General features: G+C 41.0%; 1 protein-coding gene across 11 annotated transcripts in view; it reads left to right on the top strand.

Annotated features, from left to right (window-relative positions):
• Nucleotides 1–25,257, top strand: part of IQSEC1 (IQ motif and Sec7 domain ArfGEF 1) — a 321,439-nt gene that overhangs the window by 236,533 nt on the left and 59,649 nt on the right. The window contains exon 1 of one of the 11 annotated variants that reach the window (XM_035106284.3): nucleotides 6,612–6,895. The exons of 9 other annotated variants lie outside the window; for them this stretch is intronic. In XM_035106284.3, coding sequence (XP_034962175.2) covers nucleotides 6,831–6,895 — 65 coding nt within the window. In that variant the 5' untranslated portion in view covers nucleotides 6,612–6,830. Of the gene's footprint in view, nucleotides 1–6,611; nucleotides 6,896–12,375; nucleotides 12,528–25,257 lie in introns of those variants that run through there. One more of the 11 variants, XM_035106285.3, reaches the window with a different exon arrangement.

Raw genomic sequence — 25,257 nt, 5'->3', positions numbered from 1 at the left:
TTGCAACATCAAATTCTCCCCAACGACCGAGAGGTGCCCAATAAGATTCGTGGCCATCCAAACTAACCCGCCCAGCAACAGAGGGATGTCTTGTTTGCCCCCACCGCAACACGTGCTCTCCATGTAAAGAACACGCTTTGTATAAATCACTGTAATTTAACATGTTAATAGCCAAGATATCAATGTTTATAAATCCCCTGGAGTGCAACAAATGCAATTTGTAATTACAAGCACACAGCAATTTGTACTACATGTCATCTAAATCAGCAGTAATTGTTACCCTGGCTAAGAATAATTCCGAAGTTAATCACACTGAATACACTGGAATTCAACGCACCCCTAAAAGTGTGAAATATATATTTAAACAGATCTTGAATTAGTTTGTAAAAGGATAGGAGGCCATTAAAAAGACAAACATAATAGAAAGAGGCCGGATTATCCCTAAGAATTAAATTTACTATCTTAAAAAAAAAGTGGTCACACTTGATTAATAAATTACATGAGAAACAAAAAAACACATTGTGTTGGCTAGCATTTCATTTTTATTTCCATAACTACATCTAAATTTCACTCCTGCAGGTAGATACATCCCCTAAGGCCTAAGCAGAGCCTAGGAAATGCTATGATTATGTAAGGAGGCATGGGGCATCTCTATTGGAGAAGCTACAAGGGGAGGGGGGAAGCAAGGTACTGAAGATTTGAAAAGCCATGTAAGTGGCACAGCTATGAGACATTTTATGCTTCTTCCCTCTTCCAGTTTCTCCCTCAGCCCAAAGGTTCGGTGTCATCATGGGGGGGGGGGGAGTACAGGTGTGGCACCTCACTCCTATAGGAGGCAGCGATGGCCTTTGACTTGGATGACTCTGAAAAAGGATGTGCCAGAATCATGGAGGATAAGAGTATCAATGGCTACTAGCTATGATAGCTATTCTATTGCCTCAGTGGTTGGAGGCAGTAATGCTTCTGACTACCAATTGCTGGAAAGCACAGGGGGGAGGGCTCTGTGCTCAGGTCCTGCTTGTTGATTTCCAAGAGGCATCTTTTTGGCCACTGTGATAACAGAATGCTGGAGCAGGCCCAGCAGACACATCTTATAAGGGCCTTTGCAAGTCATCTCCTGCTTACAGAACATGCTCCCCAGTGAGTCCCACCTTGTGCCTACTTGAATATACTTACAGTGCCAGGTGAAGACGTCTTATTTTCCCATCTACTTAAAATTTAATTAGATTTATTTTTTTTAAAAAAATTCTCTCCTCTCTTTGATCTAGTTTTTATCTTAAGTTTTTTTAAAATGCTGCACTTCATCTTACTGTATTTTTATTGTGTTGCTTTTACCACGTTTTTATTTTGTGAGCTTCTTTTTGTTTTAGGGTAGCTTATAAATCAGGGTCGGGGGAACTTTTTTTGGCAGCAAGCCATGTTTGACATGTGGAAAGAGCCTCCCACCTGTCAGTCACCTGATATTAATATGGTGTCAGGTGATGCTGGGCTTTGAAGCTCCAGTTGTTGGAACTTCAAAGTGCAGCAGAAAGATGAGAGGAGGGGAAAGTTCTGTTGTGTGAGTGGAACTGCACACACAGTGTTGGCTACAACCCTAAGTATTTTTGCCTAATACATACTGTATACATTTTTGCAAGCGATTTCCCCTAATATTTTCTTTATGTTATTTTCACTGATAAATGCATTTTAATGTACACAGTACAACCCAAAATGTCTGGGTTAAAAAAACCCATAAAATTTATATACTCCTTGATTGGGTGAGCCCTAAAAGCAGTTTTTGCCTCCCCACTCCAGCTGACAGGCAGGCAGTGGCTATTTGACCACATGGAGCTGCTGAACAACTGGAGTCTGGCTCTAACAGGGGTCCCTTATGGGGAACAAGGACTGGGAAAATATGTAGAAAATCCCTTAAATATTAATAGGCACAAAAATGACTTCAAGGCTGTAACTTTCTGGTGTTCAGTTCTGGAGACCACACTTTCAAAAGGATATGCACAAAGTAGAACAGGATTGAGAAAGAGGGCAGTAAAGGTGGTGAGCAGCAAGGAACACAAATCCCATGAGAGAAGTTTGAAGGAACTGGGTATGTTTCGCCTGGAGAAGAGTGAGAGAAGACATGACAGCTCTCTTCACATAACCCTGAAAGGCTGTCATGGGCTTAAACTACAGAAGGTTAGGTTTTGGTTGAAGATCAGAAGACGTTTCTTGTCAGTAAGAGCAGTTCAACAATAGAACCAATTATCTAGAGGCGGATAGAATCTCCCTCCCAAAGGTCTTTATGTGAAGGCTGGGCAGCCATTTATTAGGAATGCTCTACCTTGGGGGGGGGGGTGTCTTATATGCTATCGTTTTGTGAAATACATGGAATTTAGCAGCACTTGACTATCAGGATTGTGCCCTGACAGAATAGCAAACATAAGCACATAAATTTACATGAAACAATGGTGCAACCACTGTGTAACAACTAGCAAAATGTTCTAGTTACAGGTAGGTAACCGTGTTGGTCTGACATAGTCGAAACAAAATTAAAAAAATCCTTCTAGTAGCACCTTAGAGACCAACTAAGTATGTCATTGGTATGAGCTTTTGTGTGCATGCACACTTCTTCAGATACATGCACACAAAAGCTCATACCAATGACAAACTTAGTTGGTCTCTAAGGTGCTACTGGAAGGATTTTTTTTTATTTTGTTTCAACTAGCAAAATATTTTTTAAAAACAAGTAGGACAGAGAGTTAACGTGGTGTCTTAATATAAGGCTGTGTTGAGTCTAATCAGTGAGACAACAATTTGAAGCTGTACAAGACATCTCATGCTTAGATTTTATGTACAAAAATGCAGTTTGGTGCTTTTTTCCTGGTTGTATGGGGCCTGTGGATGAGATATTATATATAATCTCCTGTCTTCCTTCATTAAAAAATAGGTTAATCTGCATATATATGTGTAATTTATTTTTAGGGTCAGAGAGCGATAAAAACAATAAGCTGTGTTTGCCACATACAATAAGGATTTGCCTCAGAAAATTCTTAGGACTGAAATCCCATAAAATCCCCACCCATGAATATTCACATCAATGGATTATAAATGTTATGGAGAGATTTATTGCATCAAGAGACAGAATGCATTGACTAAAAAGAAAACCCGGTGCCTTTTGACTCTGCTATTACATAAATAGCTATCTGCAAACCTAGTCTGAATGAATCTGGTCTAGTTTTCTCATAGATATTTAAATATAGATGAGGATAAATTTACACTTGAGATATTTGGAGGATTTTTCTATTTATACCATGTGTTGTGTTTCAGTAGGAAGCAGCTCATTAAATTCTAGCAAAGCACATGTTTAAATATCTCCTTGAAATGAGGGCTCTTGCATCTCTTAGGCAGAACCACCATCAACACCAAATACCGGTAGTCAAGATAACAGGATAAAAACATGGGCATTGTTAATTTAGGCTATAGTCCTATGATCTGTGGCAGGACAGTCCAGGGGTCAAAGGATGTTCAGCTCTCCCTCTCCAAGCAAGGCTAGTGTAGAAGGTTTGCATGGTCAGCACCTGCCAAGGCCCAAATGCCAGCAGACACCTGCACCGGTATAGGGGGTGCTAGCGGCTCCATCCCCCTCAATATTTTGAATCAGGGGGCCCAGCTCCCCCCAATATTGAGGGGGCCAACATCCACCGCCACTGCCAAGCACCCTCTGGGCGTCTCATCCCCCACCCAGGAGCAGGTTCAGACGAGCAAGGGCAACAATTGCCCTCCATGCATCTTGCCCCCTGGCGCATGCCGCAGGGAGGAGGCAGAGTGTAGAGCCCAGCACCATGCTCCTCCTCCTCCTCACGGTATGTCACACGGGGGACACATCACGTGATGCACCCTCCCCAATGCAGGGGGAAAGTTGGCACCCCTGCCAGTAGGGGACCCACTAACCAGAGTCATCTGGGCCTGTTCCTCCTCTTCAGTATTGCATCCTGCTACTTCACCCTCCTCTCACTCTGGCCCAGGGATGAGAAAGCAAACAAGAATGGTGGTGAGGAGGAGGAGGAGGAACTACCACTGCCTGCTTGTTAGTTGGCTTTGTTTGATGACAATGATGAGCCAGAGATGGAGCTATAGGTGGCAACAGTGGCAGTGAAGGGGTAGATTTATTGAGGAAGTGGAGGAGCACTGATGATGTTTTGCCCAAGTGCCCTCCGAAACCTTGAACCAACATTGTTCTCCAACGTGGAGAGAGTAGTCTGTCCCCGGAGAGAGAGAGATCCAGCCTCATGAGACCACCTCCTCCCGACACCAGAGAGATCACCATAGCCCTTGGTTAGGGGCAGATCAGGGGAAGGTATGGATCTTATTCCTCTGACGCTATCTGAAATGGTGGTGTTGTGCATATGTATTCTGTCTCCTATTGGAAACACCACCACCACTGAAAACAGAGCTGTAGCTACAGGGGGTATGGGGAGCCAGTTTTTTTGCCCCAGGTGAAGCCTCCAGAGGGGTACCATTGAGGCTCCCAGACTGTGTCTGTGTATGTACATGTACATGTACGTGGGTGGGTGTGCCAAACTGGATCTTTAAAGGAGGCAGGAGGGAAAGCAGCATTTCATCCTCCCTTCCAACCACATTCCTGACAGGGCTCTAGATATGGCATGTTGTCCATCTTTGGTTCTCCCTCTCCATCACCCCCTTTGGATTGCTGTGTTTTAAACCATTTTTACTGGTTTAAACAGCAGCCCCAAGTTGCATCCCACGCTAAACAGGAAACTTATGGGGATCTACTTTGATCCTCAGGGTTTTGTTTTGTTTTCCTCACAATGACTAAAAGTGCATATTCTTACTCGTCATGGTAGTAACATTTGGATACAGCAAAAACTCGAGAAATTACTGTACTGTTCTTTTACTGTGCAAATAAAATCTAACAATGCCATGAATAATTATTTGGAACTTCTACGGGGTTATTTTTAGTGCTACTATTCTAGCCAAATCATAATTTTAAAGCCACGTGCCTGGAACAAATGTGTGGAGGTTGAGAGCAATTTTTTGTTACCAGTCTTGGTGCAATAGCTGACACAGATGTATTTATTTTTGTGAGCAACTTTTTCCTCTCAATTTTTTTTAAGTGGGCAGGGGGGGATTCACATTTGTTTTCTTACTTTTATGCACTAGGAACACTTAGTAATAGTAGGTTTGAATAGATAAAGTGTTGTTGCACAAAAAAAGGAGTAGATTTTTTGAAGCTTGTAGCCTGAAGTTCATTTACTGTGTTTTCAAAAAAAAAAAAAAAGCTCAAATGAGTTCAAAATAATGCTATGTGCATTGGTTTTTTTAAAGCAGTGAAAAGCAAAAAAATGTAAAGATGTCTTTAATCTGCCTAAGTTTAAAGGGGAAATATCAAAAGACTGAAGAGAATGTATAAATATGTCACCTTACCTTATACAGTGAGTTTTTAGTTTTTGATATACAGCAATATACTGGGTCGTTGTAACACTTTGAGTAAGCCTCGTTGAGAAGTTAAACAGAAGTGCTGGTCTGATTTACATAAACAATTATTTCAATGTGGTAGCAAAAGCAACATGAAAAAAAGTTTCCTTTTGGTGCATGTCTGGGTGTACTTTAGTTTGATTCAAAAATCACATCTTTACTGTCTTGCCATAACCCCCACACGTTAAAGTTTTACTGGCTTAAAAACAAAACTACATCAAAGCTGCGAGATGGGCACAGTCCAAAGGTACAAGGCCTTACACACCGCAGTGTTCATTTCGTAGTCATTCATCTCTGTGCAAGCAGCTCTTAAACTGCTCCAGCTGCAGGCGCTTGGGAGTCGTTAGCTTGCCGTTTATAATAAAGAGTTCCGCAGTCCTTTTATCTTAAGATTTTAGTTTTAATTAACTCTAGGAGCAATTACGTCCGAAAGACGCCCTTCCCAAAGATAAGAAGGCATACATCGCATTATATTGCAAAGCATCCCAGCCGAAGCAAAACCGGGGAAACCAAAATGGGGCGGGGGCAGAGGGGGGGGAGAAAAAGAATGAGGGTCTCCGAAAGCAGCTCCAGGCGCTTTCCAAGCCAACGCAAACATTTGTTGCTACCCAAGCCAAGTGTGTGCCTGCCTGGGGGAGCAGCAGCTTCCAGTGACAGCGAAGCTGCTGAATAGCAATGAAGCCTGTCTTTCCCAGTCTGAATGCAGCTATTAATAGAGCTGCCAGAGCCCCCGCTCTTTCCGTCACGTGAAGAGAAGCGGGGAGTCAAGCGGGCGAGCGGGAGGCGGCTGCTCCTGCATTCTCCTCCTCCTTGTCACATTCCTGCAGTGGCAAAAGGACAAGGAGAGCGGGACACACACACACACACACACACACACACACCCCTTTCTGTGGCGGTCTCTACCGCCCCCCTTGCTCTCCTCTTCCATTTTCGCCCCCCCCCCCTCACCCCGTCCTGGAAACCAGCCTCGGCTTAATAAGATCAATGTTACCCCTCCCAGCTCTGGCATTTGTATTCCCAGCTCGCGCTTCTAGCGGAATGGATGTGTAAGCGTGTGTGAGTGGAGGGGCGGGAGCGCGCGAGCTAGCGAGAGCCTCCCTGTGTGTGTGTACGCGCCCGCGCGCGCCAGAGCTTGAGAGGGTGGACCTCGCGAGTGCCCGCGCCTTTCCCGGACCCCCGCTGAGCTGCTCCCTCCTCTCGCCCACGGAGACTTGTTGGGGGAGCTCCTCAGTGCCGTGCCCCCAGCCCCAGTTGCCTCTTTCGGCTGCCTCAGCGCGGGCCCCGAGGTGTTAGGGGAGCCCCCGGGAAGGATATGCTCGCAGCTCGGGGGCCCCTCCTTGTGACTTCTCTCTCCAGCCATGTGGTGCTTGCATTGTAACTCGGAGAGGACTCAGTCACTGCTGGAGCTGGAGCTTGACAGCTGGTAAGCCATTACCCTCTATTGGAAGCAGCAGCGTGGGTTTCCTAAAGCAAAAAGAGTCGAGCTTGGAGGGGAAGGAATTTTTTTTCTCTCTCTCTCTCCCTTTTTCTTTTTGGTTGCTTTGTGTTTCAGTTCCAGCCTCGGAACAGCTTAGTTTAAAATTAGTTCCGAACACTGGTTTAGTGTGTTGGTGGAAGAGAGGACCGAGCGTTTGTTTAAGCAAGCAGGCGAGCAAAACGATCGGCTGCTGCACATACATACAATACTAATCCCGTGACACAAAGGGTTTTATAGTGCTCAATCTCGCGTACTTTTTCTTCCTTTTCCTTCCACTGTGAAAGCTAAATCATTTTCTACAAAATTTTATTCTAGCTTATCCCAAATGTCAATGTAGAAATGACAGCTGTTGGTCACATAAATATGCATTCAGTTTTACTTATAAAAACTGAATGCACATTTAAAAATGCCATTTTTCTGCACCATTGTATGCACGCAAAGGGTTCAGTTTGCATATTGCAGGATGTAATAAACCCTGTTGCAAAGTTTTAAATGTTTTGCAAATGTGTCTTGATTACAGCCAACTGTAGCTTTGTTTCCAGTGTATGTTTGTCATTTTAGGAGCCTTTATATTCCATAGCTCATTTATCTGACTTTCAAAAACAAAAAAACCCTCTTACTGCAATGCCACCTGTCCTTCACAGAATTCAAATTAACATCTTATTCATTTGAATATGGAATTTAAAGTTGTTTAACTCCTTAACCACACAGCTCTTACTTGCAATATGAAACCGGCAGCAGAATCATTTAAAAGACATTACTCGTTCCATATATTTGCAGCATCTCAATGCCTCCTCCATTTTTTCTCACACAATACCTTTCTTATGCATTTTCATTATTCATTTAACAAAAACCCAGGCATTCTGAAGATAAATGTCAGTCTTTGCATCAATAATTGCAATGCTAAACACACTTTAAAAATGTATTTCTTACTGTTAGAGCCTACCTTTCTCCAAGAAGCTGAAGGTGGTATACATTGCTTTCCCCTTCCCCTTTATCTTTACAACAACCCTGTGAGGTAGATTAGACCAAGATTGTGACTGGCCCAAAATTGCCCTGTGAGTTTTGGGGCTGAATGGGGATGAAAACCTGAGTCTCTCCAGCCCCAATCTGACTCTATAACCACTACGCCACTGAAATCAGTGGGGCTTGCTTCTGAGCAAACATGGGCATGGTTATTTTGTGCTGCTCTATGTTTTGTCACATTCATGGGATGTTAAAGAGAACATAAATCAGTGACTTCAACTATACATTGAGTTACAAATGCTGAGGGCCATTGGCTTCAGTCGAATTAAGCCTATGTTCCGAGTTGAAATTCACTACTGGGTTGAAAATGCTCAACCGCTCTCACAGGGCCATTCATCTCCCACAAAAGGGGTGCATTTTTGGAAATGTTCCAGGTGAGTGTTGGAAGAAATTATATTTTTCTGGGGGTGGTTTTTATCTATCGTGGTAATGTGGCAAATGGTTGCTATCTTTCCTTTCCTGGAAATATTTGTAATGGTTACAGTAAGGAGCAGCAGCCTGTTGGTGTTCCTTAGTGAGAATGTGCCAATGAGCATGGCACTACTTCACAGTGATATGAGACTTCTGCCATACCAATGGTATGATGGTTTAAGATAGCTTATACCTCTTTGATTACATGCTTTTGTGAGAGAGGACAAAAATAAGACACTAAATAGTGACAGATCATTGGAGGTTGTGTGGATTCTACCACACCTTCATGTGAGTCCAAAACCATGTTCACAAAAACACATACTTGAGTGGCATAGTTATTGTGATTTTGGTGATTGTTTTAAAGCTGTTCCAGGTAGCATGTATGCATCTTGCAGCACATGGAACACTGTACGATTATGTTCTGTTTAACCAATGTAGTGTATATAGTGGGTGATTTACAAATATCAGTAAAATACAAGTCATAAAAAACCACAGTGACATAAAATCCACTTAATAATGCAGCATTAAACCAGTTTCAGAGCATGTAAAGGTGTCAGGTGTGCCAACTCTAGGAGACTGAAAGCACTTTGGCCCCCTCAATATTTGTATTAAGGGGGCTGGGCCATCTTAATGTTGAGGTGACCCTGCACTCGTTGCGTGCATGTGATGTCGTGTGCTGTCTGGTCCAGTGGCTGGCTCCTCCAGAGTGCATCACACACATGCTATGCACAACACATGTGCCAGGCCCTCAATCCTGGGGGCAACCTGGTACATGTGAAAGGTGTTAACAGGCCTAGTAAAAACAAGGTTTCAACTGGTACCAAAAATGTAAGTACCACACATGGCAAGGGCATCCAGATAAAGCTCATCACTCCAGAGCTGGTTGCCTTCATTTACTGATCAGAAAAGATTCATAAGATGAGTTTTTTACTATTATTTTAAGAGGAGAAAGATTTAAGGAACTTGCCTTGGGGAGTATGCTAAGTGTCTTGGGTGAATATTTCTTCTTGGCAGAACTGCCCTCTTATACCAGATCATTTTTGTAATTGACATATTTTATGTTCCTTTCAGGAAGACTTGATTATATGTGGTGCTTGAAACAAAATGAATTATGAAGGATTTAGTTTATTGTCATTTGTTCTCAGGGAATCTTCTTCACTCAGAGAATAAGTTTTATTGCATCTAATGATTGAATTTGACAGAATTTAAACACAGTTGAGAAAAAGTATGTGTATTCTATGCTTCTCCTTTTTGTATAGTACTTAAAATTATGTATTTATTTGTATGCCACTTTTCCATAGTTCAAACCACACTCAAGGTAGCTTACAGCATTAAAAAATGATACAGTGGTACCTCTGGTAATGAACTCAATTTGTTCTGTTCTTAACCTGAAACCGTTCTTAACCTGAGGTACCACTTTAGCTAATGGGACCTCCCACTGCCGCCACACTATTTCTGTTCTCATCCTGAGGTAAAGTTCTTAACCCAAGGTACTACTTCCGGGTTAGCGGAGTCTGTAACCCAATGTGTTTGTAACCCGAGGTGTTTTGTAACCCGAGGTACCACTGTAATTACAAACATAACAAAATTTGTCACAAACAGTAAATAAAACATCAAAAGTACACAACCAAATCAAACAATTTCCACATAATAAGATCTAAAATAGAGATCCAGAAATTAATATTGGTACAGTATTAGTAACAACAACCCCCTCCTCCCCAAAACCGCTAAACAATATTCCCGCTCAAGGGTCTGTTCAGCAGCTTCAGTTTTTGTAACTGGAGTCAGTCAGGGTCCGGCTTTCCCAGGCCATGTAGGAAAAGGCCTGCAAGAGCAGGTCTTCCAGGACTCACAGCCAAGATAGTAGCTAGTAAGAGTAAGCTTGTGGTTTAAATAATATCTGTTAATGTAACAGGTGATCGCTTCATCACCATCACATGATAACAAAGCAGTTGTCATGTTTCTCTCAGAATACTCTTGATTAAGACCAGGAGTGGTAGGCACTTGCGGAAGAGAATGTTGTTGAATGGGAGTAGAGCCCAGTTGACAGAGCCTGCATCCCCCGCCTCTGGACATGTCTGGCTGTGGTAGGAGTTTCACAGACTTCCTCTTCGCTGCTCATAGAAGAGAGAGGTCTGTCAGAAACTATGGAGGCCGCTTCTCTGTCAGAGCACATGGAGGACTCCAGGGCATGATCAGATGTGACAGAGGATTGGGAGGGGAGGCAGCTCTGCACTTAGTTGTCTTCCATGGAGAGGTTGATCATCAAGAGAAGAGGGGGGACGTGTCCCTATAGGCCAGTGGATCAAAAACATTTTTTTCTGGGCCACATTTTCAGAACAAAAAATTGCTCACCAATATCTTTTCAACTTGTTTGGGGCCATATTGGAACTGGAAAGCTTCTCACCACAGATCAAACACGTAGGCTGACAGATGTTTTCATCTCCAGTCCATGTGAAACCGACTCACGTATCTATCCACATATTGTTGACAAACTTTCTTTTTTGGAGGTTTGCCTGGACTTGCTACTGGGGTCAAATTAAACAAGTCTTCTCCAGCATGTTCGGACAGCGGTTCCAAATTACTACAGTCATACCTCGAATTCCGAAGGTTTCGACTTCTGAAGTCGACAAACCCGGAAGTCTTTTCGCAGTGCGTGCATTCTGCACCTGCGCAGAAGCAGCGGGCACGGTCAGCGCATGCGCAGAACGGGCGCTTCGACAACCGAAGACTTTGACTTATGAAGAGTGCCGCAGAACAATCATCTTCGTAAGTCGAGGTACCACTGTATTAGGATTGCCCTCAGTATCACTTGATGCGCTTGCTCTCAATTTGAAAAGATATCCAGCCATATTCTTCAAATAAAAAAAATTATGTAATATGCATGCATGTAGGATGGGAAAATGCAACAACCATATATTGCCCTAATTTCTGGCCAACTGTAGGTTATTGACGGGATGATTTAATTTAGGGTGTTTAGGTCGGTGCTGTATTATGCAATATTACAAATTCCTTATGGGTTATTGCTTAAAGTTAAAGTTTTAAAGTTGCTTTAAAGTTGCTATGTCAAATTCCAATACATTTAAAGCTTATATATATATATATATATATATATATATATATATATATATATTTAAAGAGGTCTTAGATTTCATCTTTTACTATTTCAAAAGGTTTCACGGTATGGCAGATACCGCAGACCTCCTTCGACAGAAATTCACACCTGATATAAGGTCTCATAAAAGGGTATATGAAACCACATCTAAACCTTTTGGAAATTTCATGTGCATATTTGGGTCTGTGATTTGTAACTCTGAGTAATCGCTTTAGAGCATTCCGAGGTTGTCCTAAACTTAAAGGGTGCTGAAGAGTATACTCTGTAGCTGTAGTTGCCAGGCTGTGATGATCCTGCAAGTTAAGCAGGGTCGTGCTAGGTCATTACACATGTACAGGAGTATTCTAAGACAAAGCTGCCGGAAGTAATGCAGTGATTCAGTTAGCAGAGCTCTTCCCTTCTGACTTTAAAGTGAGTTGAATTAGGAACGTCTGTGCTTCCTCTTGGAAGGATCTACCATTCACTTTGTTACTGATCATCTGTTGCTTCTAAAGATTCAAGAGCTTTTTCTGTAAAGGTATGAAATCTTAATCTGGGATCCTGATCTAATGTCAGCTCATGTAATTACTTTTCTGAAGTGTAAATATAGTATCGAGTTCACTTTCAGTTCTTTCAATATCCTGTGGTGTTGTATGATAGCATTAAAGAACTGTAGTGCTTCTTATAAACATAGCATATACGTTGCCTTTGGTAGTATTGCATGCTGCAAAAAGTCTTGGCTGGGGCAGATTTGCCAGGTTACTAGTTTTGCACTGTGGTTGTGTTGTCCTAGCCTTTCCTCTTAGTTGGGAAACACCATAGTTGTGAAACAGTGTGACATCAGTTTTAGAGGATGTTTTTTCCAGTTGTAATAGCACTTGACAAGAGAGTGCTTGAGCAATCAGCCATTTGATTTTAGATCATACCAAGAGAAAACATTTTCTGTGATTTTCAACATGAGCGAAATGCTTCTTGCTGCTAAAAGCTAACCACCGCCTCTTTGTGTTTTCTCCAATAATTGGTCATGGAAACAGTTTCTCTGAATAGGTAAGAACAAGAAAAAAGAAACAAAATACTGTACAGTAAGGCACTGTGTGTGCAGATTCTTATTAACTGTGAGGTATCTGTTGGTTAATTCATTTTAAATGGATAGCTCTTACGTTCTGGTATTTGCTATGGGTATCAAGATTCCTAAAAGCACTGAAACAGATGTTCAGGTGTTTTGGTTTTTTGTTGTTGGTCTGAAGAACATGTAAGCAAACGCTCACTTGTGGCTCTTAACTTTATTAGTTTAACTTGTGTGTTTATCGGTGACACTCAGAACTCTTTTGGGGTCAGAAAACACCTGTTTTCTGACCCCAAATTGGGGCTGTGATAAAGAAGCAGCTTTGATTCTTAGTGACTTTGAGTTCTCTGGGATAATGTAAATTCATAGCAATCTCCTTTTCACTCAGGATGTTTGTGCCACAGTAGGGAACAAGTTTTGCTCTTTCCAAAGTGATTTCTCGAATTCATTCCTCTCATTTTAGGGAAGTATGGTATCCATTCAATTTTATGGGGATAAAGTAAATAGTTTTTCAGGACAATACAGGAATCCTACAAGGGACTGCAGTAGATCTGTATGTACAGAACATACTGTACTAGAATTGCACATACAGCCCACTTGAGGTCCATTAACAACTGCTGCAGCTTAGAACTCATTTCTATCACAAATGAGGTTGTGGAAACTGCTAGGTTAGTTGATAAAACTGGCTTTACATTGTTTCATGGTAAAACTGTCCCTATTCCCTGACTTTAAAGACTTGTTCATACTGGAATACTAGTGTGCCATACACGATAGGTCAGTTGACCAGTCAAGAAAAAAGATTTGGATAGTTGTTCGATCAAATAATGTCAAATATTAAAAGGAACAACTTTGGAATAAATCTCAATTAGAACTCAATAAAATGCTTTAAAAATAGTACATCACTACTACATGTGCCCAGCCAGATTATAGAATTAATCATAAAACATCCAACCTTTGCTGGTGGGAATGCCATTTACCTGGCTCTCTTGTACACATGTGGTAGTTTTATCCAAAAATTATTCCCTTTTAGGAGAATGTGTTTTAAAATAATCAAATAATAATAATAAATGAATAATTTTTTATTTATATCCCACCCTCTCCGGCCAGAACCAGGCTCATGATGGTGCAATCACTATAACCACACCCAAAATTTGCCCTACTATAATATTTATCCTCCATTTATTAGCCTCAGCTAGATTAGTGCTTTTTTAAAAAATGGAGAACTTTAAATGCAAATCTTTTTGAAGCCTGGATGTTTAAAAAAAGTCTGCTACATCATGCTTATGCACATGCTTATAGACTCACACCTTCTGTACGACATGGTATTCTTTTATTGGCTTGGTTAAGACAATTGAACACATTTACACCCTCCATTGACTCATGGAACCTTTTAGAGAGACACTTTTATTGCGTTGCCTTTCTTGGAATGTCTAAAAAACTACAACCATCCATCGCTATTTTTCTTTTTCTTTTCTTCTGTACTACTACTAAACGCCGCTTTCCTTGTATGGATATGTTTTGTTACTTACATTTTTTTATAAAAAAAAATGTCAAATGGTCAAGTATTATTTTTTTCTATGCAAACATTAACTTTGTTAGAACATTTTTAGTGTTCATTGGGGTTGGTTTTTTTAAGTAGAACAGAAACATTCTTCAGTGATCAGTTGGTTTGATGCATATGCTGATTACAAAACAAATTAGTTCAGCTATTGTGAAACTGTGGGCAACATTCAGTGATGTCTGCAATGGAAATCTGCATGCATTGCAGGACTTCCAGTTTCTCTTCTCACTCCTCCAGTTCCACCATGTCCCCTCAAAATCTGCCTCATAGGGTTCCCATGCAACTATTGTAGGGGGAGAGGAGGAATAACCTCTGTTTCATGAGCAGATATCTGCTTATGCTACATTGGTTCTCACACTATGAAATAAGCTTTTGTTTTTCTAAAACGACAACAACACGGAATTCTTAAATGTAACATTTAACGTGATGCAAAGTTTCTGTGTATGTGAAATATTCAGAGCTTATTTTTAAAGAAATTTAAAAAGAAACAAAATTAAGTAACGGCAGTGGTGAAGAAGCCTAAGTCCGTTCACAAGAGGTAGCAGGCCAGTCTTTCAAGTCTCACCAGCTTGAATTCCCTTGTTCTTGCATCTGGCAAGACACGGTCACAGGCAACCTTTCCTAGGCAGCAACCTTTGCCTCTTACCACTGAGTGTATTCCTGTTGGGAAATTCCCACCGAGCTAACAGGCAGTCAGTAAGAGAGCTATGCTGTGCCAGTAGTTGTGCACCTAATTGCTGCGGGCCTAGAGAGCAAGTAGCCTTTGCCCCTGCCTTAATGAAATAAAAATAGATAAGCTTCCACCTACACATTGCCATTCTTGGCTTCAAATAATAGCTGACAAGCCCATTGGCAGCTTTTGACCAATATAGCGACTGGCATGTCAAACCCTAATAGTGCACCTTCCTTCTTTTTAAGAAGTGCGTGCAAAGTAAACTGTTGCTTGATTTCTCAAAAAGGACTGAAGTACATGCTATATGTATGTGAGTGCGTGCAGCCTGGATTACCATTTCTAGGCAAAGTGCTTTTGTGAGAAGGACATTTGTATGGAGAAGCTGCTAGCAAGTTCTTAACCTTTCCTTTGCCCACTGCTTTCTTCCTGTAACTCCCTTCCCAATCTGGTTTTCTTCCCATCAAATCCATACAATGCACTTCAAAGTTCAACACTCAATCCGAAAGCATGCAGCTTGCATACCCCCTCAATGGTTCCGGTTACCTGTTTTTTTGTGTGAGAGAGCATGGCGGCCACTTTTGGTGCCTCAATTTTTCCACAGAAAAATACACTTTGGGGGGGGGGGGGCTATGATCTTGTGCAGGTCATGTGACTCGCATGGCAGTGCGAACCTGGAAGACGCACATCCCGGGTTTTCACCTCAACGTGCTGGAGCTTGAGGTTGGGGAAGTTACAACAAAAAGCAGCACACTGATACATCTAGGAACTCTTCATATTGTATATTGCCTCCTCTCAATATCGCTTCACTTAGCAGTAATATTTGTATATGTATTGATGTGTAACATGGCGTTGAGTCCCAACTTCCATGGGAGAAAGCAAAACGTTTTACTCCAGACCACGTATTAGAATGAGGACCCGTGGTATATATTACTTAGATCCTCTATCACTGCTAAAATGCACATCTTGCTATTTTACATAAAAATATGTGGGAGCTTTAATAAAGATAAAATGGGTTTTCTTCCACATGCATGTGATTAACAGCCTTCTCTGAATTAAAAGACCTCAAAAACAGTCAAAGAAGAATCTAAAGTTTCAGCTAATTATAAAAATATTCTAAATTCACGAGTTGGATTGTGTTGAAGTGACAATTTATCCTATCATTATACAGTGGCTTGTGAATATGAACATACATTTTTAATAGAAAAAGTGTGTTTTGTCCAACCTTTAAGTTTTTTGAACAGTTTACGTAAAAGGCTACAGTCTTGTACACATGTATTTGGGAGTAAGTCACATTGAACTTGGTTGGATTGATATTCATAGGAGCAGGCTGCCTCTGCTGTTTCAACAGAGTTTTACTGAGCTGTATGACTGTTGTTAGAGGCTGTTTGTATGCTATTTGTTTGCTGATTTCCTACTCACAGTTCTCTTGGCCTATGAGTACAGGGACATATAGCTTGGTCAAAACATTCCCACTAGCACTGTATCCTATAGGCATTGATTTTAGGCAGCAAAAAGAAATTACTGTCAGAATGAACCTAGAAGCAGAATTTTCTAACTTTTATTTCATTTATATCCTGGTATAATTGCATTGTCTGGGTGGTATATTTCAACACATGAAACATTAAATGCAGCTTAATTAAAGCTTAAAAATGAATTCTCAAAAGTACGCAATCTGTGTCAACTAGGAAAAGGATGTTGCTGTGAAGAACTGAAAAGGGTCACAGAGCTGAAAGCTTATGCTTAGCTTCCTACAGATCCTAAATACCAGCAAATTGAATGTTCTGTAGACAAGGATGTCATCCAGTGTTGCCTCCTACACTGACTGGCTCAACATAGCAGCTGAGTCCACAGTCAAGTGGAAATTCAGTGTTGGCTGGTATGAGGGAAAGGATTATTTCACTGTGGAAAATTCACTCTCAGCTGTGTATGCAGGTTGCCGTCTCTTTTTCAACTTCACAGAAGCCAAATAATTCTCCTTAATTCTCAGAGTACACTTACTACAAAGATATTCAATGCAACGTATTCAGTGCAAATTGCCAGCTTAAATAACTAGAGTTTGTTTTAATAATATCACAGACCGGGTTAGTTGTAGAGCACAAATGAGTTATACATGGCAAAACTTTGCCTGAAATAGTTGAAAGTGGCATAGTGACTTAAGAGACTGAACTGTGGGTCCTCATTTTCAAATCTCTTCTCTGCTGTGATGTCGCTAGCTGGCCTTCAGCAAATCGTTCTCTCTCAATCACAGTCCTTTCCATCTGCAATAAGTGGGATAATACAGGCTTACATTACAGTGTTGCTATAAGGATTACAACCAGATAATGCATGTGAAATGCTTTGGACACTCGAAGTTGCTATCCAAATTATTGTTATTGTTATTGCTGAGTTAAAACTTAAACTATGGACTTGCAAAGCATGTTTAGGTTTTTAAACCTATGATTTATTTATTTTGTTGATTTGTTTAATATTGTGGATTTAATTTTAATGGGAATGGTTGCTTGCTTTTAAAAATAAAATTACCTGTGATTTTCTCCTTGCTCTTCTGTGTTGTGAGGTCAGTGCTTCTAGATAGCTGTGTGTGACACATGTGATTAATTCAAACACCACACTTGTGCTAAAAATACGCTATTTAATTCTCTGGGTGTGATACTTAACGCATACAGTACTTATTTGTTACAAGATATTGTTGACGTAAATGCTACCCCTCCCCTTCTATTAGGGCTGGGAAGTGTTACCCAGCTGTTGTTATTGTTGTTGTTGTTGTTGTTGTTGTTTAGTCATTTAGTCGGGTCCGACTCTCCGTGACCCCATGGACCATAGCACACCAGGCACTCCTGTCTTCCACTGCCTGCCACAGTTTGGTCAAACTCATGTTCGTAGCTTCGAGAACACTATCCAACCATCTCGTCCTCTGTTGACCGCTTCTCCTAGTGCCCTCCATCTTTCCCAACATCAGGGTCTTTTCCAGGGAGTCTTCTCTTCTCATGAGGTGGCCAAAGTATTAGAGCCTCAGCTTCACAATCTGTCCTTCCAGTGAGCACTCAGGGCTGATTTCCTTCAGAATGGATATGTTTGATCTTCTTGCAGTCCATGGGACTCTCAAGAGTCTCCTCCAGCACCATAATTCAAAAGCATCAATTCTCCGGCGATCAGCCTTCTTTATGGTCCAGCTCTCACTTCCATACATCACTACTGGGAAAACCATAGCTTTAACTATACGGACCTTTGTCGGCAAGGTGATGTCTCTTCTTTTTAAGATGCTGTCTAGGTTTGTCATTGCTTTTCTCCCGAGAAGCAGGCGTCTTTTAATTTCGTGACTGCTGTCACCATCTGCCAGTGATCAAGGAGCTTGGGCTGTAAATGCTACAGTTGCATGCTGTGTATGGCAAATGGGACAGACCCATCTTTTAGATAATGGTGTCTCTGTGGCAGGCAAATGGTCCAATAACAGCTTCCGGGCTGTTATTAGCTCCTCAACCATTCCACCCATACCCAATCCCTGCTCCATAAAAGGCCATGCTACAGAGGTGCTTGGAATGGGCGGGCATCATATGGTAAGAAATGGCTTGCTGGGTTAAGCCAGCACTTTTCCACCACTGATGAGTCAGATGCTATGTGAAATTCTAAAGCAGATCATTCTGGAGAAAACTATCCCTTATTTTTCTCCCCAGTATCTGGTCACTAGAGTTGTGCTGTCTTGGTTGACCATTCGCAGAGAATAGCTACCACCAGGGTACTGCAAGACCTATACTCTGTGAAACTGTCTAACCCTTTTTCAAAGAAGCCATCTAAGCAAGCAACCATTGAAACCACACACTGCAATTTTTCTGAAAGTTAATTGTGCCAGCCACTATATCACAGCAGCTCAAGACTGCTGGCTTCTGAAGTAACCCTTTATAAAACTTTATTCTGTTTTTATGTATTTTCAACAATATTATTTATTTAGCATCTCTTGAGGCACTAGCAACAAAGGACTGATGCAAAGACATGTAAGATGCATACATCAAGCAATATCCTGTCTTAAGGCTTATTTACACTTGCCTCCCCCCACCCCCACCCTGGTTTTCTAAGCACAGGTCTGCGCTTTAAAGCTCTGTTTCCAAGTGCTCACTTTTTTGCCCCAGAGCTTTCCCTTTGAAAACTCATTCTTTAAAGCTGAGCAGGGTTTCTGTGGACTGTTGTTTGCTCCGATTCAGCTTTAAAGAGTGGGGCTTCACGGGGAAAGCTCCAGCAAGGGGGGGGGGGGCTCTTTGACACAGAGTTTTAAAATGTGGACTGCCTGGAAAGCACATAGGCATGGTAAGTTTTCATTATAGATTCTGTATTTTTGTCGTTTAGTTGTTTAGTCGTGTCCAACTGTATAAATACCATGATAAAATAAACATTAGATTACTGGCCACTAAGGTTCTTTCTTCCAGACTGTTGCTATGAAATCTCTTTTATTGGCTTCACACTCAGTTCCAAAAGTTCTCTTAGTTTGGTCTTTAAGCTTTAAGCTGTTCTTGCTAGCCACAAAAAGGAAAAGCTATCTTGTAATCCCAAAGTGGTATTCTCCATATGGCTGCTAATAGCTCCAGAAAGGAAAAGGAAACTGCCAAACCCTGATCCTAGGGTTTCGGGACTTTACAGAAAGGAGGTAGCTAGGTATCTAACCACTAGTTCCTAATTCTACTGAGGATGAAATCATTTCTTTCTCACTATAGACTCCCTGCTCCATATTGGAGCTCTCCACACTTCACTTTGCTACTGAACATGTGCATAATTCTTAAAGGAGCATATTCATGTGGGTTACACTTCTTCAAGTGCACCTAAGGTTAATGAGGCTCCCCCCCCCTTACCTCTTTTTAGAGGTGCCATGCTCACTGTAATCAAACCCTGACACTAGTTTTGAGAGTGCATAATACTCACCATTGTATTGTAGGAGCCATTGGAATAACTTCCTGGAGCACTACTTTTGCCTTATCTACTGGCATGCCAGCATCTTTGTTGGAGAGGGGAGGAGATTTCAGATGTCCACCCATCTCTGTTTTCCTGTGCCAGAGCTCTGCTGCTGCCCCACCTGGATATGCATTGTTTAAAAGGGAGAGGCAGTAAATGAACAGGATTAGAAGAGCTGGATAGGTAGAAAGAAGATTATGCATGGTGGATTGGTGCAAAAAAAGTCTATTTTTGTGAAATAGCTTATGTTCCGAGCCAGTCAGGTATGATCCAGAAGAAAGTCACTGTTGCTATTCTTTTCTGTTGAACAGCACATCCCTTTGCCATATCATGAACTGCTTTTGAAAATTACCAATTCAAAAGTGATTTGCCATGTGGTATCAGAGGCTGCTATTTGAGAAACATATGTTTAAAGTCATCTTTGACATGCAGAAATAGTTGTGTGTTTCTTTGGATAGTGGCCAATATTTTTATCCCTGCATAAGTATCCCAAATACACAATCTTTGGATAATACATTTCTGGCCTTCCCATCTTTATGCCTTTCAGCAATATAAATAATTCTCTCTCTTTTTTGCAACACTTTTACTGACCTTTGATAGCTATACCAAACATAACCTTTACAATTTGACAGAAAGATCCCCTACTCCACAAGTTTCTTTTCAAGTACAATGCGTATTCATATAGTACTTCTTTAGTTAATTCTTGGTAACATGGAGGGGGAAATCAATTTGCAGCTGAAACAAATTTCATAGTATTGGTTAACATATTTTATTATCACTTAACATACTGTCTAGTTAAAGTACAGAGACTGTATAATTCCTTACTTTATTGCAGGAAAACAAATACTGTAACTATGGCATATGATACTTAAAGAAAAATTGAATACCTCTGAGAATTATTACTTATTATTATGCAGAATGTTGTTTTGTAAAGGCAACTAAACACATAGGTAAGCCTGACTTGGACAGTTTGGGATAGATGAAGGCAGAGTTGTTTAACCTTCACTGCCTCACCTGGAATCTGAGGGTAATCTCAACTAAGCTCTTTTTAGATGAGTATTTTTAGTTCTTAAACCTAAGAACCCACACATTTTCATCTAAAAATGAAAAGTTATGAGGAGAAGCATTTCCACCCCCCAGCCTAATCTCATCTTTACATGCTCCCAGTTATAAACTGTATTTTATTCATAGGTACCTTAAATTGGATGATTGCTTACAAAAGCCGAAGTTCAGTTGAAAATGTTGCTGTATGCATCTGATTTGCTAAAAGTGCTTTGCAGTCCACATGACATTGTTCTGAAATTCTGCTCTCTCTGTTTAGGGAGAGATTCATGTGCTTACTGATGGGGCAAATGGGGAATCTCAACTGAGTGCAACCATACGGACATCAGATGTAACATTTACCATAAACTCATCTGGTATCCAATAACCTTCCTTGCTGTTTCATCTCTTAGAAGAGCCGTATCTTGTTGGGATTTGGCCTTAAACAATTCTTGATTAAAACTCTAGCTGATATATGGTCTTACTGTGATGTGGCTTTGATGGTTTCCTTTCTTTGGCTTTGGCACAAACAGCTGATCTTGTGCATTTGTAAGGAAAAGAAGCTGGCCAATGTTTTTCTTGCTGATCTAAGCCTTTTAGATAATGCATAGAAGTGGCATTTCATCTGCCTATGGACTCTGAACTCAGTGCCCTCACAAGCAGATTAATTTACTGATAAAACCGTTGCAGCCTTTGAACAAAATAAGCAAAAACCGTTTTCCTGTTTATTCAACCTCTGTCTGGTAAATCAAGAGTGGGCAACCTTTTTTTCTGCTGAGGGTGCATAGGAGAAGCCAGAGTCTTTTTGTTAACTTCCCCCTCCTTGCCATCCACATTAAATTAGGCCAAGAGGTTGCCCAGTCCACCCCGACATAAACCATGCTTAAGATACTAATGAGAGTATGTCATATCAATGTTGCTTGCGATCTTTTTTTTAGCTCATGTGGGCAGAGATAGACTGAGATCTACCAGTAGATAGCTGGGTATTTTGTAGTATAGTGTCCTCCTCCCTTAATTGTACCGCTGAAATGAAGAAATTGAGCAGGTACAGTAAGCTGAAGTGGAAAGACTGTGAGCTCTGTTTAGTTCTGGCCTGTAAATTCCTGGGCTCTGGATTCTTTTGCTCTAAGTGTATGTCTTGCACACGTGATTCTGGCTGGTGGGTAAAAGAGTAGAACCTGGAAGCTAGAAGTCTGCCTCTGACAGTCTCTGCCCTCTTTGGTCAAAGGAGTTGGTCAACTAATGTGGAGGACATATGTATCACAGCTTTCAAGCAAAAGTTCTCCTCTGACAAAGCTGGAATGCATGAACAGTACTCATGCTTAAGTATTGAAAGTAGGCAACTGTGTTTAATAGGAGGTCTTTCCTCCAGCCTGTCAGAAATTTGATAGGTTTGCTTCCTACTGGGTGAAAAGGGGAACACGCAATCTGTTGGGAATGCAGGACAAGAAGACTCATTGAATGATAACTCACATGGTTTACCCAGAGCTCCCATCTCTAATCTGGAAAGCACAATTAATACAATTCCATGTGCTCCATAGGCTGGGTGGCTACTGCAGAGTGTCTAGCTTGATGCTTGCATCAAGCTGGTAAAGGGACCCTTGACCATTAGGTCCAGTTGTGACTGACTCTGCGGTTGTGGCGCTCATCTCGCTTTATTGGCCGAGGGAGCCGGCATACAGCTTCCTGGTCATGTGGCCAGCATGACTAAGCCGCTTCTGGCGAACCAGAGCAGCGCACGGAAATGCCGTTTACCTTCCCTCTGGAGCGGTACCTATTTATCTACTTGCACTTTGATGTGCTTTCGAACTGCTAGGTGGGCAGGAGCTGGGACCAAGCAACGGGAGCTCACCCTGTCATGGGGATTCGAACCGCCAACCTTCTGATCAGCAAGCCCTAGGCTCTGTGGTTTAACCCACAGCGTCACCCGCGTCCCACATCAAGCTGAGTTAGTGCCAAATCATGAATGGAAATCATAAGTTTCATTTACTGTATGTTGGTTTCTGTTTGCTTCTGCTGCTCAAGTGTTTCCTCTCCTCCCTCCCCACTTCCCAAGTTCTGCTATCACATAAGTGCTATCTCAAGTTCTGCTATCTCATAAGCTTCAGGTTGAATACTCCGTGGACCTGTCTGGAATGGATTAATCCACTTTCTATTACTTTCAATGGGAAAGTTCGCTTCAGTTTATGAACGCTTCAGTTTAAGTACTCCACGGACCATCTGGAACAGATTAATCCACTTGCCATTACTTTCAATGGGAAAGTTCGCTTCAGTTTATGAATGCTTCAGTTTATGAACAGACTTCTGGAACCAATTGTGTTCATAAATCGAGGTACCACTGTATAACAGCTGCTTCCACGGCTGCCATGCTTTTTGTTTCTAGTCACTTCAAGAGTTTCATTTCTGGTCACTGACACTACAGTAGTTTCCTAGAATTGTAGCAGCCAAGAGGTCTTAAACCTATTATAAAATTGTTGTTAGAAGCAGTAGGACGTATTGAGGCGAGTAGAAAACTGTTCAGAATCTTCTAGCATTTGTGTATGTCAACCTAAAGACTTGGTTCTGGGCATTGTAGTAGCGTTGGGCCATCATTACAGGGAAATATACCAGAGCAAACATTTGGGATGGGTTTGATTAATCAAGCACAGTCTTTGACCCGGAAGTTTGTTTGAAAGGACAGTGACTTCTTTGTTAATAGGTTTATGGTTTCCACACAGCTCATTGTTGCACAATGTGCACATGATCATACAGAAAAGAACCTTGGCTTCTTTTGTGACATATCTAGTAAACTTAAATGACCTGATGTTACTCTACATAAGGGTTTTTTACTTTTTAATAAAGCCTTTACCTATGTGGTTACTTTAAGAACTTGATCTTAAAATTCCTAGATCCTTTGAATGCTGAATGCTTTGAAATGTCTGTGTTAAGGAGTATTACAGTGACTGGAACACTGAGTCTGAAAAAGATTGTTTATGATGCTCTGAAACTATATTTTCTATGATAGGCTTCAGTATGATGGTGGATTGGATAGACTTAAGGAGGAAGAAGACAGTATGGCAGGAGCAATGGAGTTGTTCGAAAAGGATTTACATAGTCAAATGGTCTTTTGCCAAAAACAGAAAACAGACCACACACTTAGACTTTAATACTTTTCACATTTTGAGAGTAACTGATATTGAGCTTGGTGGTACTTGGTTCATACATAGAATTGGGTTATTAGGCATTTACAGCACCACAAGATAACTTAATTATTCTGAGCAACAGGTTATCTAGATCAGTAGCAAAAACAGGGATAAAGAAATTCTACCATGTTTCTTTTCTGTGGCCTACATTTATTATAATGTTGCATTTATTATAAATTTGGATCGTTGAGACCAGCCCTAAAGCTCATTGCTCCAGCACAGAAGTGTGTATATCCTATCCTACAACTGGCTGCTCCACTGAGCCGCCCAAAATACTTAATCATAGTATGTTACAGCGTTACATTGCAAATATGCAAGCATAAGTGTTTAGCAGGTATTTTGACTCAATATAGCCAATATTTGATAGAAAATTTGTTCATCTGTAATAGAAACCTTAAATATAAAAATAAGTTACAGGTAGGTTGGTCTGGCGTAGTCGAAAAAAAATAAAAAAATTCCTTCCAGTAGCACCTTAGAGACCAACTAAGTTTGTCATTGGTATGAGCTTCCGTGTGCATGCACATTTCAGATGTGCATCTGAAGAAGTGTGGATGCACACGGAAGCTCATACCAATGACAAACTTAGTTGGTCTCTAAGGTGCTACTGGAAGGAATTTTTTTATTTTGTTTCATAAAAATAAGGTTTGTGTTATTCTAAGCAAGATCAGTAGGAATCCATAATGCAACATCCATAATAGGAATCCTATTAGAAGAGGTTTGTGCAGAACAACAGAGAAACATATAAAAGCAGACATTTCAAAACTAGCCTCTGAGATTTTGACTGGTCCTCAGAGTATTAATCAGAGTAACTAAAACATACAACCAGACACAAAGATTTTAACTACTTTTTTCTTCTAGTTTTTCTCCTACAATGTTAATGCAACTCTTTATAGCTTGATGAAGGTCCTTACTGATTTCAACTAACTATACAACAGCTGCCTTCAAAGTATGAGAATTCTGGATCAATTATTGAAGGTAGTAATTGAGAAGATTGCTCACACTTCATCTGTCAATTTAAAGGGGAAGAGAGTCTCTGGTGATTTGATAAGCTTCATTAGTTGGCAGACATAACAGACAGCAAATTTGTAATTGATTGTAGATTACTCTGCTGCTTAGGTTTGCTTAGATTTCCTTTCAAAATGTTTTTGGTCTATCATGGGGTGTCAAATAACAATGTTTGTCCAAACTCATGGAAATGTTTCCTCCATGCAACAGGATCGTATTGGGGAAAATACAAAATGTTTTAGAGAGCAAGCAATTTGGGCACTTAAATGATTCAGTAGGATTTGTGTTTTTTATTTGCACACTATATGGAG

The sequence above is a fragment of the Zootoca vivipara genome, chromosome 2 (genome assembly GCF_965207765.1).
Source record: "Zootoca vivipara chromosome 2, rZooViv2.hap1.1, whole genome shotgun sequence".
Lineage (NCBI taxonomy): Eukaryota > Metazoa > Chordata > Lepidosauria > Squamata > Lacertidae > Zootoca > Zootoca vivipara.
This window is presented reverse-complemented; position numbering and strand designations above follow the sequence as displayed.